This window comes from Pseudorasbora parva, chromosome 18 (assembly GCF_024679245.1).
Source record: "Pseudorasbora parva isolate DD20220531a chromosome 18, ASM2467924v1, whole genome shotgun sequence".
In the NCBI taxonomy this organism is placed as follows: Eukaryota; Metazoa; Chordata; class Actinopteri; order Cypriniformes; family Gobionidae; genus Pseudorasbora; species Pseudorasbora parva.
The window spans coordinates 23747701-23765883 of NC_090189.1; the positions used below are offsets into that span (position 1 = coordinate 23747701).

Genomic DNA, 18183 nt, shown 5'->3' on the forward strand with positions numbered 1-18183 from the left:
AAATGTTTCATTATAATTCTTGACGATATAAATCCATCGCGTTAGATTTTATTCTTCATACACTGCTTTTCATCATTGTATTTTCCTCCCCCTTCCTCCACCCCATTCTGCTGGAAAGGTGGTATGAGCCAACCCACAGAATAAATCAATTCCAATAGGGCCCCCCTCCCCCTGGTTGGCACATTCCACTCACTGCAGAGGGGAGTTTTATGTATGTACCAAGAGACTGGTGTTCATTGTAGCAGAATTGCAGTGCACTGGACTGTACAGAACTGGGTAGCATCCACTCTGTCTATGAGGGTGCGGTCCGGCTGCACTGAAAGCAACAGCACAGGCAGAGAGAGAGAGAGAAGGAATACGAAAGAAGAGGAGGGAGAGCTATCACCACAAGAGGAATACAGCAAGGGTAAGAAATAGAGTGAAAGGGGGAAAGAGGGTAAAAAAGGGCCTAGAATTACAAAAATAGACGATTACAGCACTGTGGTCTTTTTTATGCTTCTTGCTCTCCATTCACTCTCCATTCTTCCTTAGATCCTTTTAAATTAATCCCTTTCATTTAATTTGATCAATTTAAATACATTGCCTGTTTCTACATTATATTTAAGGGTCTTCCAAATGATTACTGATATCTGTTTGAGCATTTATTATTGTAATATATGTGTCTGGCCTAGTTTTTTTTTTTTTTACCAGCATGTGATTTCCATGCCTAAATGTTTACGTTCAGCTAGGTTACATTCAAAACGGCTGGTTTTTGTGTGCTGTTGCTCAGAATAATATGGTATATTCCATGTGGTGATGGATCCCTGCAAGCACATCCTATAAGCAAAATGGGGCCGGTATTCCCCAATACACTGCTGAAATCCCATTCAAATTCATTAATTCCACTCAGACCATTTTAAGTAAATATATTTAGATGATTTTGAAGAGCTCCAAATCTATTAAAATAACAATTTCTGATTATCAGCTGGTAATGAAGGGTTTCAGGATGATAAAATTTGTTGCTATCAGATCGTTTCTTTCCAAGGTGAGGTTTTGGTTTTCTAGGGCAGCAGCTTTTAGCAAAGCAGTAGTAAATGATAAGGGAGGACAGACAGGATGTGAAGGAGATGCTTCCATTAGAGGGTAGAGACTGTGAACTGTAACACCTTACAATAAGGTTTCATTTGGTAACATTAGATAACAACATTAGTTGGCAGGGACCTAAGCTGAACAGTGTTGTTTTTAAAATAATGTAAACAATGATTATTAGACTGTAACAAATGTTAATGGGACCTTATTACCACAAAATCTGTACAACATTTATCCCCTCATTTTCTATACTAGTAGTAGCATCGTGCATGTGAGCAGTTAAGGGTGGCAAAATTAACTTTCATTGTCTGGCTTATATGATAATGAACTTCTTAAACCAAATGAACAGAGGCCTCGTGTGTATTTTTGTGTTTCAAGGAGATTTTGCATTGACATCTGTTTAATTTTGTGGGTGTATTTGGCAGGATGAAAGGAGACACCCCTGTGAACAGCACCATGAGCGTCGGTCAGGCCAGGAAGCTGGTGGAACAGCTGAAAATTGAAGCCAGTTTTTGTCGAATCAAGGTGAGAGCTGCCATGCAAAAACAACAGGAAAATGTGACAAGCAAAAATCAGATCAGTGGTAATCCTGCAACCCTATAAATGCGCCTTATTATTCCAGTCTGTACGTAGCAGACTAATTTGTATCAGATGTGATCAAAGATCTGGAATTAGGTTAATAGGTATGACCTATTTCTACAATCCCCTGGTAAAGTATGTCCTACAAGTACAGTTTGAAGCATTCAACAGTCTTAAAGCTTTGACCTCAACCTTGAATTTCACTCATGCAGTGTTCTATTTTATCTAAAATGCTGTATTAAAGTGTAGTTATTCATCATAATTTACCATTGATTTCTCAAAAACTGATCGATTGTGAGATTTATTTAAAAGGTTTTTACAGAGACAGTGTAGGGGAAAGTTACTATAATACATAACAATATTGGGCTACTTCCTAAAAAAGTAACTAATTGTATTACTTTTATGGAAAGTAATGTGCAGTTACTTTTGCTTTCATTTCTCTTGTCTGGGATGGGCTTGCTTGTTTGTTTTTTTATTATTTTTGACAAATGCAAATTCCCTTTCACACCAAAAGTGAAATGAATAAGCCAAATGCAAATTCAAGCCTGTACAGTAGAGGACGCAGCTCAAACAAACCGTTCAGATGTGCTGCTATTCTGGATTGCAGAAGAATAATATGCAGGAGAACACAGTTCTACACTATTACTTAAGCAATCAAAAAAATTAAATAAAAATATATTTTTTATTTTCATTTTTATTAGAATGGATGAATTGGACAATTGAAGGTCAGCAGCAAAGACATTGTTTAATAAAGTGAGATTAGTGCTGTCACGTTAGTTTTTACTTAATATGCTGAATGAAAATTAGGATTAATTTTGATCTTGGCTTCATACAATGTTTAGATTTGTTAGATAATGCCTTGTTAACATATTTTTTAAAACTACATTGTTTCAACAAACTACATTTTTTAAACTGTTTTTACATTGCTTTAACTCAGTTTAAGTCAGTTAATAACAAGTCAGTTTAATGTCCAAGTTGGCAAAAATTTTACTTAAAAATTTAAGGCAGCAACTTTTTTTATATAATGTAATACAAAGCCTTAATGTACTGTGACTGATCATCAGGGGAATTATGGTGATCTCTATTAGTTTTTTTTTTTTTTTACCTTGTTCACCTGCGGTATCTTGCTTGAAAATAATAGCTGCTTAAATTCGCCACTGACAATATATCTTGCATTCTTAGGTGTCTAAGGCAGCAGCAGACTTGATGGCCTACTGTGATGCCCATGCATGTGAGGACCCTCTCATCACCCCTGTGCCCACTTCAGAAAACCCGTTCAGGGAGAAAAAGTTCTTCTGTGCTCTCCTCTGAGCAGGACACAAGAAGGGCAGGATTAGTCTCATTTAAATAATAATGATCATTTGTGTACGCACATCACACAACACAACACTCTAGAGACACAAAATAAATCCCAATTTAAGGTTCAATAAATGCAAAATGGTTTCAGCAATTGACCGCCAAATATTTACAAAATCAGGTTTGTGAAGATGTTTATTCTCCTGTTTTTATTATTTTTTTAAGAAACCCTGTTTCAAAAGGACAAAATAACACCGAGATCAATGTAAGTTGATCAGATCAAAGGACACACTGATACAGACATATGCAAGCACACGGTTTTATAATCAAGCAAAAGGAATTAGGTGTGGGTTTGGATATTTCAATTTTTATTATATTTGAAACATTCGTTGCTTTCTTCACATAGCATACTATGGTGATTTTCAAATTCTGTATGTATATTTAGATTTTTTTATGTTTTCTTTGAGGTGGCAATGTATGCTAGTAGACATTTCTGGTTAACTGGTAGAGCTTTTAAAGTTTAGATCATTGTGAGAAAGTGTGAATGCTAATATCTACGGCACATAGTACTCCTTAAGGGGTTTGTACAATATTTGTGTCCTTACTACAATTACATTTCCTGACCACTTAAACAAGTGGTATCTAGTCTCTAATAGTTGGAAATTGGCTCAAAACATGAACTGTTATAAGAAAAATGTCAAAAAAGCATCTGTCAAATACTTGTGGTACCAAGTAATGAAATAAAATACTACAGAACCCAATGAAGGAATGAATAAAACTTTTAAACATGTGCATTGCTTATTGAGATTTAATTAAATAAATTAATTTTCTGCAGCTATGCGTTTAACTGAAAAATCTAAAGTGACAGTAAAAAAAAAAAAAAAAAAAAGTTTCTTTATCATCAAACCATGCATATTAAAACAATTTTTGAAGGATCATGTGACCATATCCTAAACAATGATTATGATGCTGGAAATTCAGGTTTGCCATCACAGGTAAAAATTACATTTAAATATACTATTCAAAAAGCAAATTATATATATATATAAATAATATTGTAATTTTACAATTTTAATGTAATGCAATTTATATCAAATAAGTACAGCATTGGTGCACATTAAAAACCTCTTACCTTACATAAAGGCCTCTTATTTAATTTGAACAGGTAATTCCACTTTTGTAACAGCACGTTTAGCTGGATTAATGCCTCTCATTCCACACATACAAGAACCCAGTACACCCTGTCAATTATTACTTTTGAGATATTTTATTCCTAAAGAACCAAGATGCAAAATACAATGGTTCAAAGAGATGGCCTTGGTGCCAAAAGAGCATTTATCGGTTTCATTCAAGCAGCATTTTAAACATCTCAAGGCAGCAGATGTCAACCAAGATGTGAGTTAAGAGGCTACACCACACAGAACGAATCAGCCCACACATCTTCAAAAACACATGCAGTTAAAACAAATCCATATTTTATTAAGGCAATTTAGGGGTTGGGGAGCATAAAAACATATGGCAATATGACACCATTATGCATGGGATCCTTTGGGTAATACATATTAGAGAACAGTGACAAGTTCACAAACCTTGAAAAGCTTAACAGTGTGCCACATTTTGGACAGTGTCAGTTAAAAGCTGCAAACGGCATAAAAAAAAAAAAAGTGTGATCGGTGTTGTGCCCAACGAATGAGTATTTGCACAACTGGTGTATGCACATATGTAGTCTGGAATCAAACTGCATATGATGAATACATTTTTGGATCATTTGCATCATTCTGTGAAAACTAAAGATACAGTGTGAAAAAGGAGCAGTGATCTTAAAAAGTATACCCATCTAAAGACCTTCTACAATGCTGGGCTAAGAGTTAATATTAATACATCCAGAAATCCTTTCAGAAAAGTCTAACCGATAGTGAGGTAAATGTATTCAGCACACAGGGGGTGGGGGTGGGGATGGGGGAAGAGATACAACAGAAGAGTCAACTACAGGAAAGAGTCACACCACTCTCGCAGACAGCCATAACAGTCGCCTTGCTGTTTGGTGTTGGCTCCACATGTATCCTTTAACCATTCCCGAAACAACTCCTCATCTTTCCTCAGTACCAGAAACTGTCCTAGAACAACATATGCCTGTAGGACAAAATATGAAAGAAAAAAATGAAAAGTGTCAACTTTAAGAGCAAAGGGCTGACTACTGTGTATGAGAAACATCACAAAATCTCACCTTGTCGAAGCCCTTCTCTTCCAATCTTTTTCCAAGAACTTCACCAATTCCTGCTAGTGCATTCACAGACTTCTCCCCCATGGGTTCTGCCACAAAGTCCTTGTGTTTTTGTGACGTTGACGACATTGTTGATTTGTTTTAGAGGGTTGTTGGGAAAATTAAGTTGACTTTTTTCAATGGCTTAAAGAGAAACAAGTTATAAATATTCATGTTAAGTCATTTAAATACCCCAAAACTAACTGTACACAAGTCAAAAGAAAATACACACAGCGTATTTAACAAATACGTTTTAAAAACGGCTCAACTAATTTGTTACAAAAGTTTAAACTATTGTTAAAGTGCTAATACCCCTGCCTTGAAAATCTATTTGTATTGACAAATAAGCGGATCTCCTACAAGACAGACTATATGAGCACTTTATAAACCCCTTTTGTGTTATACTGTAATACTGAGAATGGAAAGTGAAGGTAAGTTAAGCTAATGAACTACTAGGGAAGGGAAAGCGAAAACTACACAAACACAAGGAAAAAATAAAGCCATTAATAATGGGACGGAGAGATAATAGCTGAATAAAACATTATTATAATGAAAATAAGAAGCACATAAGACTCTTGATTCTTTCGTTTCAAGGGTCCCGCCTCATTTATTAGCTTTCAGCGCCACACAACGACAACTGACACGGCATTCTTAATGTTTAAAAACACCTAAGTGGCAAACACAACAGTACAAACAGTAAATATATATATAAAGACACCTGTGGCTGCACCATATTTCATAACATACCTGGACACTTTCATCGAGAAATGTCGATTCTCGTCCGCAGACGCCGTGCTGTTCACAGACTCAATGCGCCCAAAAATAACTCACACGGCGCTGCTTCCTGATCCCGCCTTTAGAACGAACATCGTCACTTCCGCTCTTATGATGCTGCTGTTCAAAGAGACACTGACCCCTGGTGGCTGCAGTTATTTGGTGGTCTATGGGTGGAAATCTTTGAAGATGATTGATGATGATGATGATGATGATGATGATGATGATGATGATGATGATGATGATGATGATGATGATGATGATGATGATGATGATGATGATGATGATGATGATGACGACGACGACGACGATGATGGTGATAATAATAATAATAATAATAATAATAATAATAATAATAATAATAGGCCTATTATTCAAATTTATTACAAATGATCACTCAAAAATGCAGACTTTTTTTTGGGCCAAGCTAAAGGTGTCTGAATCCCTTTTTAGTTTAGTTCCCTTGAATATTAAAAAAAACTTACATTTGCAGTATATTTCTATTTTTTACTATTTGTTTTAATAAATTTACTATTTAGCATTTTCCATCTATAATCACTATTATCTTGTAATGCTCTTTCATTAATGCGCAGGCAAATATATGATATTTTGGAGGATTGAAGAATTTGAACATAAAGCATTGGCAAATTAAACTCAAAGTTTGAATCTTAGTAGGCTACAGATTGTCTGCCAAAACTGGGAAGGTCTAGGGAAGGTCTGGAAGGACGCACACTTCTCACATGAACGATAGGGGGCAGAGATACATTAAAAACACATTCAAAAACAGTGCGCTTAGAAAGGAATTTTTTTGTGATAAAGGAATTTTAATGCCCAAGTAGAAATGTGTGGAAAATAGTTCTAGCATTTGCACCGATTAGAACTGACTTAAAAAAGTGCTTTGTTTGATTAGTATAGATTTTTGAATTGTTCTATGCCAGTGCTAATCATTTTTCAGTGCTAATCATCAAATATTAACGAATCACTTGTAAGACTACCTCAAGAGGAAATGTTGGGGTGACTATTTCAGATATCTCATGATGATCATGCATAACAATCATGGTATAACCATGAAGCTAGACCTATGTCTTCTCCTAGGCTCCAATCCAAGAAATGGTGCTGTGAATACTTGCCTGGAAAGGAATGAGGGCACAGCATGCTGACTCAAACTGGCATGGTCAAAAAGTGCCTTGGCATATGGAAAATGTTAGCCTGCTGAAGCTCTAACTGCACCACAAACCAGTTGACTTAATGTAGTTTTCTTTAACTTTTTTTCACACAATGGACTGTGTAATGTTGATTGGCTTTCAGGATTCTTGATTGATTTCTGGAGAGATGATCAAGGACAGTGTGAATTAGCATTATGCTCAAGTTTTAACTACTCTCACATTTTCTTTGATTTAATTAACACATACCGAGGAATGATGAAAAGCCAGTTTATAGTTAAACCAAAAGGAAGAAAATGTTTTGTCCCTGCTTGTAAGAACCATGTGTCTTATGAGCAAGTGGACACAGTGTGCTCTGCTGTGTTTTCATGATATCTGAGACTGAGGGAGGAGCTTCATTTTGAAAGTTAGACAAAGCTGTGTTCAAATATTTCATATTCTCTCATTAAAAAAATACTAGCATGTGTTCTCCTTACTGTCTATATCTGCTGTTAGATCATATTTCAGTTTTCCCTGATGGGTTCTTAGAGACATCTGACGTGGAAGTACAGTCCTCTGTATGCAATGAATGTTTTTCTGAAGCAAGGGTCTGTACTCTGTACTGCCCTGAACGGACATTATTCACTAGGAGCACAAAAGACAAGCAGTTAAGGACAATATAAGTTGTGAGTTTTTTTTATAGGCCTACATTTATTATTATTATTATTATTATTATTATTATTATTATTATTATTATTATTTTTAATCTTGTGCTGTTTCATCAAAATTCCTGTTTGATAAAGTATTTTTTACTGTACTCCATGTCGATGGCAAATTCAAATAATAGCATTGGAGCTGCATTTAATCAGGCTTAGCTGCTTAAATGACCAAAGCACATAATTAGGGTAAAGGTTGAGCAAAACTTATTTTGAGTTTTTTTTCTTCCTTTTTCTTACTTAGTGGTCTTTTTAATAATACATTAAGCAACAACAAAATTAGGCTGCACTATAAATATAGGCTAAAACCTATGCTAGATAAAGCATGGTTATATTATAGAACAATTCAGGAAAGTGACTTTGAAGATTGAATAGAGCACTGAAGAACTACCTGAACTGTACATTGAGATTCCTGTTTACAGTGTGTTTAGCTGTTTCTGAGATCTTTCTAGGAAAGAAACTCAATACCTTCGACCCCCAAAACATGTTTATAGAGGTCTTGTACAGTCACGAAAACAACAGGGAGGAGAAAGAATTGAGTAGTAATGACAGGCTCCTTTAAGGTGGACTATCTCAAATGCTACGAATCTGGATTTTCTTACAGTATTAACAAACTGAGCATATATAATTCAACAACGCTCAATTTGTTAATGCTATAAGAAAATCCAGATTCGTTGCATATATAACTAAATTATATATATAACTGACTAAAATATAGTAAAAACATAATGGTAATATGTTTTTGACCCGATTATATGGCAGTTTTACCATGATACATAGAAACAGATTCTTTGAAACGAATTGTTCAAAATAATCGATTCATGTAAATATTGAAGGCTAGCCATAGGCTAGCACTAGTCTGAAAACAGGTTGTGCTGCTGTTCCCCCTTAAATGTGGGCGGAGAAACTTGAAGGCACGCGGCTCCGACAGTCCGACTATCTTTGCCATATAAAAAGCTTGAGCATCACTGTTAGAAAGACGCCAACGATACCAGCAGGGTATTTCTTATATATCACAGTCGTTTTAAACGAAGATTTCCTCGTTATTCCACTGAAACTGGTAAGATCTGGTATAGTTTCAATTCATTTTGCGTAACTACATTTCCCAACGTCCTTGATATATGCGAGTATTACGAGCTGTAACTTACATTATTGTTAATTCACATTTAAAGGTACTATTACATTGTCATGTTTCTGGTTTAAATTGATTGTTTTGATAACCGGTGTGAATTGAGGATGAATGAGTCGGTCAACAGAGTAGGTTAACTGTTAGACAGGCGCAAACAGAACTGGACCAATCCGGTTTACAAACTGTCGCGATACCATTTACATTAACATTGGCGTTTCCTTTGAAAATTACTGTAATATATCGATAGTGTAATTTACAATAAATCTCACAAAAGCTCTGTTTAGCCTGACGTCAGTTATATATAACGTTAAATATTATAATTAGATTCGATGAGCGTAGTAACCGACATGGCACCCGGCGTTTGGTTGCTATGTCTACGGTCATTTGAGGTTTAGTCTGGATTAACTGTTGTTTTTCTAACCGAACCCAAATCTTTATAGTCTACCAAAAAGCCTTGGTGTATTTGTGTTATTCGGGGTATTCGGAAATTTCATAAATAGCTTTTTTTGTCGCCATTTCCGCGTAAATTGATTAGGTGATGCAACGTTCAGCGTGTCTTGCGGCTCTTGCCTGTACGCGTGTCTTGCCCATGACGTCAAACATCTGAATGCTTCCCTTCTCCAATAGGGTCTGAAGCCGTGACGAAATTGATGTGCTTGCTGCTAATGTAATTCGATTTATTTCCAGGGCATCCAACATAAACTGACAAAATGAGCAAGGATACGGAAGTGGATATGAAAGATGTGGAGCTCAATGAAGTGGAGCAAGAGAAGCAGCCAATGAGAGAGGGAGAGGCTAGAAATAATTATGCCAATTCGCCTGTAAGTGAGAAGAATGGCATTGTGAAGGTGAAGATTCCAGACGAGGAGACTAAGTTCACTGGGTTGTCCAAAGAGGAACTCATGAAAGTAGCTGGAACACCAGGGTATGACATGCACCATGGATACATCTCATTTATTTCCATTTAGATCTTGGTGTGGATTTTGCAGGTACTCAAATGATTAAGTCATTGTTATATTATCTTAAATAGGTGGGTTAAAGTTCGTTGGGCACTTCTGATTCTGTTCTGGCTTGGTTGGCTGGGCATGCTAGCTGGCGCTATTGCCATCATTATTCAAGCGCCTCGATGCAAGCCCCTCCCTGAGATGAACTGGTGGAACTACGGACCACTGTACCAGATTGGAGACGTGAACTCCTTTACTTCAGACCTGAAAGGTAAAGACCGACAACTCCTTTGGCCAACATTCAATCAACCAAAATTAATCTTATGGGGAAAAAGGAAGTGTTAATTATTGGCAGGGTTGGGTCCAGCTCTGAACACATTCAAACGCATAATCACTCTCTTTCTTTATGCTGCTGAATCGACACATCTGGTTTCCTCGACTTGTATGCCATCCTGTTTGCTCAGCTCATATATCTTTCTGCAAACTATATTAAGGAAATATCATACACTAATTTTAGATGAAGGGTTGCAGAATGTCTTTCAATGAATATTGTTAGGCACAATGAAGTTGATATTAACATGAATGTGGTCTTTGATCTGAATATTTCCCTATTTATTCTCTCTTTTCTTTCTTTCTTTCTCAGGTTTGGCTGGAAAGGTACAGACATTGGATGAGTTAAAGGTGAAGGGTCTTATCATAGGCCCGATCCATGTGTCCAGTGCCAACAAGCCTGAGGATCTGAACTTGACTGAGATTTCTAAAGAGGCTGGTAATGCGACGCAGTTTAAAGAAGTAATCCAGGCTGCACACAAAAGAGGTGAGCTAGCGTTTACTAATACTCTAAAATGTAGTATTTGCTATTTATTGTATATTGTTGGGTACATAAGTTATATATATATATATATATATATATATATATATATATATATATATATATATATATATTTTAAGTGTGTATATAGGTGTACAGGTCCTGAAATGTATCACAGTTTCTACAAAAAAAGTAACTTTTTCAGCATTGTTGATTTTGTATGTTTTTTATATATATATATATAATATGTGTGTGTGTGTGTGTGTGTGTGTGTGTGTGTGTGTGTGTGTGTGTGTGTACGTATGTTTTTACCCCAAGGTATTTCTGTTGTTTTGGACCTTACCCCTAACTATAAAGGAGAAGAGCCTTGGTTTGCCAATGTTTCTGTCAACTCTTTGGAACTTGAGGTATGACTTGGATCTGGATAACTTTGTCCAATAATCTATGTTGTCACTTGAACTTGATTTGTGTACTTGAGTTTCCAGAGTAATAATTATGATCCTTGTCTTTGTAGCCTGCTCTGAGGCATTGGCTAGCAGAAGGTGTAGACGGATTCCTTTTCTACGGTGTTGAGAAGGTTTCCACTGCAGCCCCATCCGTTTGGAGGGATGTTGAAAACATTTTCCGCAATCAGACAGAATCCGATGGAAAAACGAAAAAGTGAGCACTTGACAGTTATTGCAAAAAAAAAAAAAAAATCACAAATGGACTTTTGAAGTAAAGGAGCCACCTTGTGGTAGTTGGAGCAACTTTTATTAAAACCTTAACTCCAGTCAAGGGGACTTTAGTGGGCTGCTTATTGGTTTTAAATTGTATTGACAACACACTTGCTCCATTCAATACTTTTATTTTATAATCTTACTGACTTTTTCTTTTCTAGAGTCTTAATTGGCGTTACAGAGAAGTCCTCTCCTAATGACATAGCTGCTGTGTTGAACAAAACTGGTGTTGACCTGCTCCTCACTGGGGCTCTACGGTCCAGATCTGCTCTGGAAGTTGCCCATTCTGTTGCTCGCTTGTATTCCACTTACAATCAGACCCAACTGACTTGGAACATTGGTGGGCGTATAGCTGGACACCTGGCTTCAGTAGTGGGGCTTGCCAAAGTTAAGCTGAGTCAACTGTTGCTGCTTACCCTGCCTGGCACACCGGTGTTTAATTATGGGGATGAAATCGGACTGCAAGATCAGGTAAGCTGACTGAAGGTTTTTATCAAGAGTAAGCAGCAGGTGTTAAGTGTTTTTCAAGAGCAGATCCTAAAATTCTGTTATCCTTCCATTTAGCCTACCAAAAACCCAACCATGGTGTGGGACGTCTCTAATGACACTGAGACTTCAAAGGTAAGAAGCTTGTGCACACAGTGCTAAATCCCCATTTACAACCGTCAATATTGGGATTTAATAGTTTTAATAAAATGTTCATGTTTGCTTTACAGAGTACTTTCCGTGCATTCTTCAAGACTGTGAGTGAAAAAAGAATGAAGGAGCGCTCTCTGCAGCACGGGGAATACTTGCCTTTGTTCAACTCGACCTTTGCCATGGCCTATGCGCGAAAGTGGGACCAGAATGAACGCTACATTATTGCACTCAACTGGCACCCGAATGAAACAGTCACTCTTCAGCTGAAGCATGCTGAGATTCCTAAACAGGCTACAGTAGTTTTTAGCACTATTGATAGAGATGTTGATAAATTGCTTGACCTTGCAAGCCTAAAGGTGAAGCCAGAAGAAGGAATAATGCTGAAGTTTCCTTACACATCCTAAAGACACACTTTAAATTTGCAGTTAGAATGAGGACATGGATTTGGCTAATCTGTTACATTACTTGTCCTTTTTAGTACATGAACACTGGCATACAGCTTCAGATTGTACTGTTACATGCATCACATGCACTGCATGACTACTAAACAGAACTTTAAGCTGGTAGTTTTTTTCTTTCTTCTGTTACATAGAATACATTCCATAGGAAGAATTCTTATTAAATGGACCCTCTTTTATATATGTGTGTATTTTTAGTTTTTCAAATGAAGTGCAATTCTGCACATGAAAAAAAGTGTCCAAGTCAATCTAAAATTGCTGTTTCTTCTATGTAATTGGAAAAAGATGCATGAAAACGAAAGCTGTGGACAATAAATTAAGTGGAGCAATTCATCTTTGTTGTTTGTCATTGTATTATTTCAGGTGGGCTTCCCTCATCTACTTTAACAAGTGTTGCCTGCATAATGAGAGGTAACAGAGACATGGTTGAATTATTAAAATCTACCGCCCTAAAATGGAGCAGCTCTCAGTGTCTCCACCATAGCATATCAGGTGTCTCTACTGATGACTTCTTTATTTAGAGCTATTCATTATGCATACAGAGAGCTCAGTCTCACCTGGCTATTTTAACTCATTACAGATTTATGAACCCCTGCTAAGATGGGCTCAGTGCCTTGAGTGATGAAGGAAATGGTCTCAAGTGCATAAGAGGTCTGAAAGAACAGACCTACTCATCCTAAGAAACAAAGGCTCTTCAACTATCTTCACAAAATATATATTGTACAATTTATATATTTTGTTAGTTGGTTTGGATAAAAGTGTCTGCTAAAGGATGAAATATAAAAATGAGTTATTTTTTCCTTAAGTCCTCTACATTTTCTCAAACTTTTCTAGGTCAATAACTCATTTGGGACCACAAACCTGACGAAGAACCTACACTTTTAGTCAATGCTGTGGTCCCTTCTAATCTAAAGGTGTTTTTAGTTTAGAAATGTATTTATCTGCATAATACATTTAAAATCACTGTATTGATCATAAAATGCGCCTAATTATAACAACAGACTATTGCTCTGACATGCTGCCAGTGTTGCATCTGCGGCACTATATGCACTGACTGCACTACTCGGTTTGTTGCGTCTGTCTCTTTAAGAACTGCTTTCTTCGAGGACTCCCTGACGCATTGCAGGTGGCTGAAAACCAATCAAAATACATTTCCTAGGTCAGCTGACAAGTGCCATCAGACTTCTATATATAAACTCTCCGGATCATCCATTCAAACCTGAAAGCCACCGTTGTATGCTATGGCTATTCAAAAGAATAATCGTAAATCAGAAAGTTACAGTCGATAAACAACGCCGCATAATATATCGTTTTTATGAACGAAAACGGGGAAGTTTCACTGTGCTATTTGGAGTTCAATAATTTTGACTGCGTGGCGTAGGTAGACCATAGTAACAGCTTTGTTGTCAAGGAGTGCGACGTCCCACTTTGGACCGAAACACTAAGGCGTAGTGATATTGAAATTTGGGCGCACAGCAGCAGAAGATAGTGCTTGAAATTTGTACGGGTGGAAAGCAAACGCTTGGATTTTCTAATTTTCTCTACGTAAAGAGGAACGTAGTTCACAATAAAATACAATGGTAAGTAAGCTTTTATAACACTTTATTCTAATAGTTAAACTGCAACGTAGCTACAAAAATGGCTGAGCGTCCACGGCGAAATGATAGGTGTGAATGGGCTAGTGTTAGCTTAACGTTAGCTCTTTCCGAGCTAACCGTCATTCCATTGAAAGAGCGCGCGAGCTCCCGGGCTAACGTCACTTAAATTGGTTAACGTTACACAGTTTTCATATTTCCCGAGTAAACGGCGATATCGCTTGGCGTGTGACATTTAGCAGCACTTCCTATATTTGCAAATAGGCGCGAGATGTAATAAAATGTGCAGCAAAAAATTGCTATAGCAGTTAACGTTACTAGCACATCTTCCTTGACTGATTCCCTGTTGCTAGCTCGCCTCATGTCGGCTTGAGCAATCAGCGGCTTGAAAATAAATGCACACAGTTAGGACCCTGTGCCAAAAATAGTCTGAGTATATATATATATATATATATATATATATATATATATATATATATATATATATATATATATATAGATCACAACATGCTTGTAGTTTCCCACGCGCATTAATCCATTTAGTTCGTCTCTAACCGTGAACCACATTATAGAACAATAAAAACAACGCACATCGTCAAATGCAGTAAACTACAACAATGTATTCTGTTGTGACTACGTTTTGTAGTTTGCCCATTCGTATTCCCTGAGTTAGTCGTTGCAGTCAAGAATGACATCATCAAACTTGTAAAACACAAGCTGTCACGTGTTAGACGCGTTCCATTCAGTTTATCACGTTGAGCTTCACACCGAAATATCAGTGTCGTCTTGCTATGCTTATAATATTAACTGTGTATGTGTCCTTCCTATAGGCTGATCAGCTAACAGAGGAGCAGATTGCTGGTAAGATGAACCTTTGGAAAAAGTAATTTACTTCACCCTTACGCTGTTCCAAACCTGTATGAATTTATGTATTCTGCTGAACACAAAAGACAATATTTTGAAGAAAGTTGGAAACCAAACAGTTGATGGACCCCATTGACTTCCATAGGATTCCCCCCAACCTCCCCCCACCCGCAATCTTTTGGAAGTCTGCGGGTACATCAACTGTTTAGTTAGGCATTTTCTTCAAAATATCTTCTTTTGTGTTCAGCTGAACTTCATAAAGGTATGGAGTAACTTGAGGGGGGGTAAATGATGACAGAATTCAAACTTCTGGCTGAAAATTAAACCAATAAAATTGTGCTAATAATTTAAGAATATTTAACCCATTTGCATTTCTCTTTCAGAATTCAAGGAGGCCTTCTCCTTATTTGACAAAGACGGTGATGGCACCATCACTACTAAAGAGTTAGGCACTGTCATGCGCTCTTTGGGCCAGAATCCTACAGAGGCAGAGCTTCAGGATATGATCAATGAAGTTGATGCTGATGGTGAGGAAACCATTCCACAGATAAAGCATGTTGCTGTAGCTCTTCTCTAAATGTTTTATCCTTTGAACCCTCTCAGGCAATGGAACAATTGACTTCCCAGAGTTCCTTACTATGATGGCCAGGAAGATGAAGGACACTGATAGCGAGGAGGAGATCAGAGAAGCATTCAGAGTGTTTGATAAGGTAGAATGGGTTTTCTTGGAAACATGCACTCACTCACTAGGAAAAAAAAGAAAGAATAAAATGGGAAATATTTTCCTCACTCAGTGACTAATGCTTTACAGGATGGGAACGGTTATATCAGTGCAGCAGAGTTGCGTCATGTCATGACAAATCTGGGGGAGAAGCTTACAGACGAGGAAGTGGATGAGATGATCCGGGAAGCCGATATTGACGGTGATGGCCAGGTCAACTATGAAGGTATTTACACATGTTAATGTCATTCATGCATAGTGATCTTTTTTTATGCAAACTTGTTTATTGTCTGCTTTAACGTCAAGCTTGTGGTTAAGGCATTAAAAACTATTCAAGTTTCAAATTGAAAACATTTTCAGAAAAAGCCATTAAGAGAGGCCTTTTTATTTTGCAGGGTTTTTTTCAGACTTTTTGTAATATCACTTTGTAAAGGTTTGCTAATTTTTCTTCCCTCCCCCTAATTTTTTAGAGTTTGTCCAGATGATGACAGCGAAGTAAAACTGGAAACCAAAAGGAGCACAACAGACCAAACAGTGGGCAGCACTCTCACTGTCAACCTTCAACAAGCATTCACAACCCAATCTCACTCCTCTCCATTTAGTTTTGCTCTCCTCTACTTTCCATTAGTTGAAACAGTCCCCTGCTCTGCTTGTTTTTACTTATGATCTTCTGTAATGTTTTTCCTTTTGGTTTTCTTTGGAAGAAAATATTTACATGCACAACAAAGTTTAAATCTTGCATATATGATGGTGATAACAGCAATGTAACACATGTATCAATATTTTAAAGATTGTGACATACTATATGGACAAGAGCAATGCATGCTTTGTTTACGTTTGGCATGTTTCTGTGTTTTGTTTTTCTTCCCAGCTTGCCTCTTTTTCTAACTTGCTAGTTCTCCTTTAAATGCATGTTTCTCATGCAACCTCTGCTCAGTGGTCTTAGAACTGTATGGTGAATAACCATTCATGGATAATCAGGGGCTTTATATAACAAAATGGCTCAAACTTCCATGTCATAGTGTGATTGTTTTTAGCGTAGATCTGTGTGTCTGAGCGAGTGCTTGTAGTTGGATTTAAAGTGGAGCCACTCAGTAAAGTTTACGTTTTGGTATAGGGCTTGTTCTTTAGGGACCGCATAATTAATGTGCACGATAATAAAACATTTAGACAAATGTGTAGATTAACCCAGAGATGGTTAATTGGGGACCAATTATTTCACTTAGTCTTCTGGTTTTGCCCCTTTTTTGTATTATTTGAGAGAAACATGGTGGAAAGTCTTTAACCTTCTTTCCAACTTCCATTTCCTCACTAATTTTACTACCCCAAAGCAATTGCCACCTATTTGTTCTAGACTGGTGTAGAGAGGTTTAATGTTTGGTTTGAGCTCTATAAGTGTGGAGTTTTACTGAAGATGTAGAATAGTTTTCACTTTAATATACAGTCTTACATTTTAATGCTGCACTTGGTGTCCTAGTCAGTGGACAATCTGTCTAGGGAAAAATATGAAATTTAAGCTGTGTGCTGATTCTTCTTCCTGCAGGCTGTTTTCGATATATTTGTATACATCCATAGCACTTGCATTTTATGATTTTTTTTTTTTTTTTTTTTAAAGAATTTCTCAGAAACAATGGTATGCTCTCCTCTTCCATGGTCCTGAAGTTGTGGTCCATGCACAGTGGCAATTGGGATGGTGCGTAAATGCTTGTCATCCAGTTAGACTGTTGTCTGCTGTGTTGGTGCATCAACTGCTGCCAATGAAATGCAGCTTTGAATGAAATCCGTTTTTTTTTTGTAACTGTATAGACCGTTAAACAAACAAATGGTTAAGGTTAAACAAATGGCGTATAATGGTAGAATTACATTATGGTGGTAGTATTGCATCTTCTGCCCCAGTTCTTAATTTATTCTACTGTTATGTTTTTTATGACATTTATATGTTGTTGTTTTTTTTTCCTTCTAAGATCTGTTTACGGTCTGGTTCTTTTTTCTCTCTTCCTCTGCCCATATGGTAATATAGTAAAAAAGAGAAAGGTTATGCATTCCATTGCAGAACTCTGGTTTTCTTGCTAAATAAACATCTTGGACCTCTGTTTCTAAATTACCTCTTTTTGTTCATAACACTGTTGCCTATATAACTGTAAATCTGCATGGGCTTATTATTAAAAATAGTGTAAGAGAGACAGAAAAGTGCATCTGATGTATATCTATTGTGTTTATTGTCATTTGTTTGCACAAGGCAGTATTTATCATTTTGAATTATTGAGTAATAATCACGTCCACATATCGCTTAAAAACATGCATACATACAAACGCATACATTGCAAATACTACAAACAAAATTGTTTAATAGATTTAGTTAAATATAATTATTTTCTATCTTTGGAATGTGTAAAATTAGAAACAAGTGAGAGTAGCAGAAACGTCCACACGACAAAGCCTGCAGTAATTATAATCCGTCTGTA

At 36.8% G+C, this 18183-nt stretch overlaps 4 protein-coding genes across 4 annotated transcripts; 3 read left to right on the top strand and 1 right to left on the bottom strand.

The window, feature by feature from the left end:
- Positions 1-226: 226 nt before the first annotated feature.
- Positions 227-3733, top strand: gng3 (guanine nucleotide binding protein (G protein), gamma 3). Its single transcript, XM_067424722.1, has 3 exons — positions 227-406; positions 1494-1593; positions 2830-3733. Exons 2-3 carry the CDS (start codon positions 1495-1497, stop codon positions 2956-2958), a joined length of 228 nt encoding a protein of 75 aa, XP_067280823.1. The 5' UTR covers positions 227-406; position 1494; the 3' UTR covers positions 2959-3733.
- A 668-nt stretch (positions 3734-4401) lies between these two features.
- On the bottom strand, positions 4402-6106 carry banf1 (BAF nuclear assembly factor 1). The gene is made up of 3 exons (XM_067423335.1): positions 5954-6106; positions 5171-5350; positions 4402-5076 (listed from the first exon to the last, which is right to left on the bottom strand). The coding sequence occupies exons 2-3, from the start codon at positions 5294-5296 to the stop codon at positions 4930-4932; spliced, it is 273 nt and encodes a 90-aa protein (XP_067279436.1). The 5' UTR covers positions 5297-5350; positions 5954-6106; the 3' UTR covers positions 4402-4929.
- A 2627-nt stretch (positions 6107-8733) lies between these two features.
- On the top strand, positions 8734-12871 carry slc3a2b (solute carrier family 3 member 2b). The gene is made up of 9 exons (XM_067423334.1): positions 8734-8898; positions 9655-9892; positions 9998-10182; positions 10555-10728; positions 11041-11129; positions 11237-11382; positions 11603-11912; positions 12006-12062; positions 12158-12871. The coding sequence occupies exons 2-9, from the start codon at positions 9678-9680 to the stop codon at positions 12482-12484; spliced, it is 1503 nt and encodes a 500-aa protein (XP_067279435.1). The 5' UTR covers positions 8734-8898; positions 9655-9677; the 3' UTR covers positions 12485-12871.
- An 879-nt stretch (positions 12872-13750) lies between these two features.
- calm3b (calmodulin 3b (phosphorylase kinase, delta)) lies at positions 13751-17819 on the top strand. The gene is made up of 6 exons (XM_067424721.1): positions 13751-14118; positions 14964-14994; positions 15381-15524; positions 15601-15707; positions 15809-15944; positions 16189-17819. The coding sequence occupies exons 1-6, from the start codon at positions 14116-14118 to the stop codon at positions 16215-16217; spliced, it is 450 nt and encodes a 149-aa protein (XP_067280822.1). The 5' UTR covers positions 13751-14115; the 3' UTR covers positions 16218-17819.
- Positions 17820-18183: the final 364 nt, after the last annotated feature.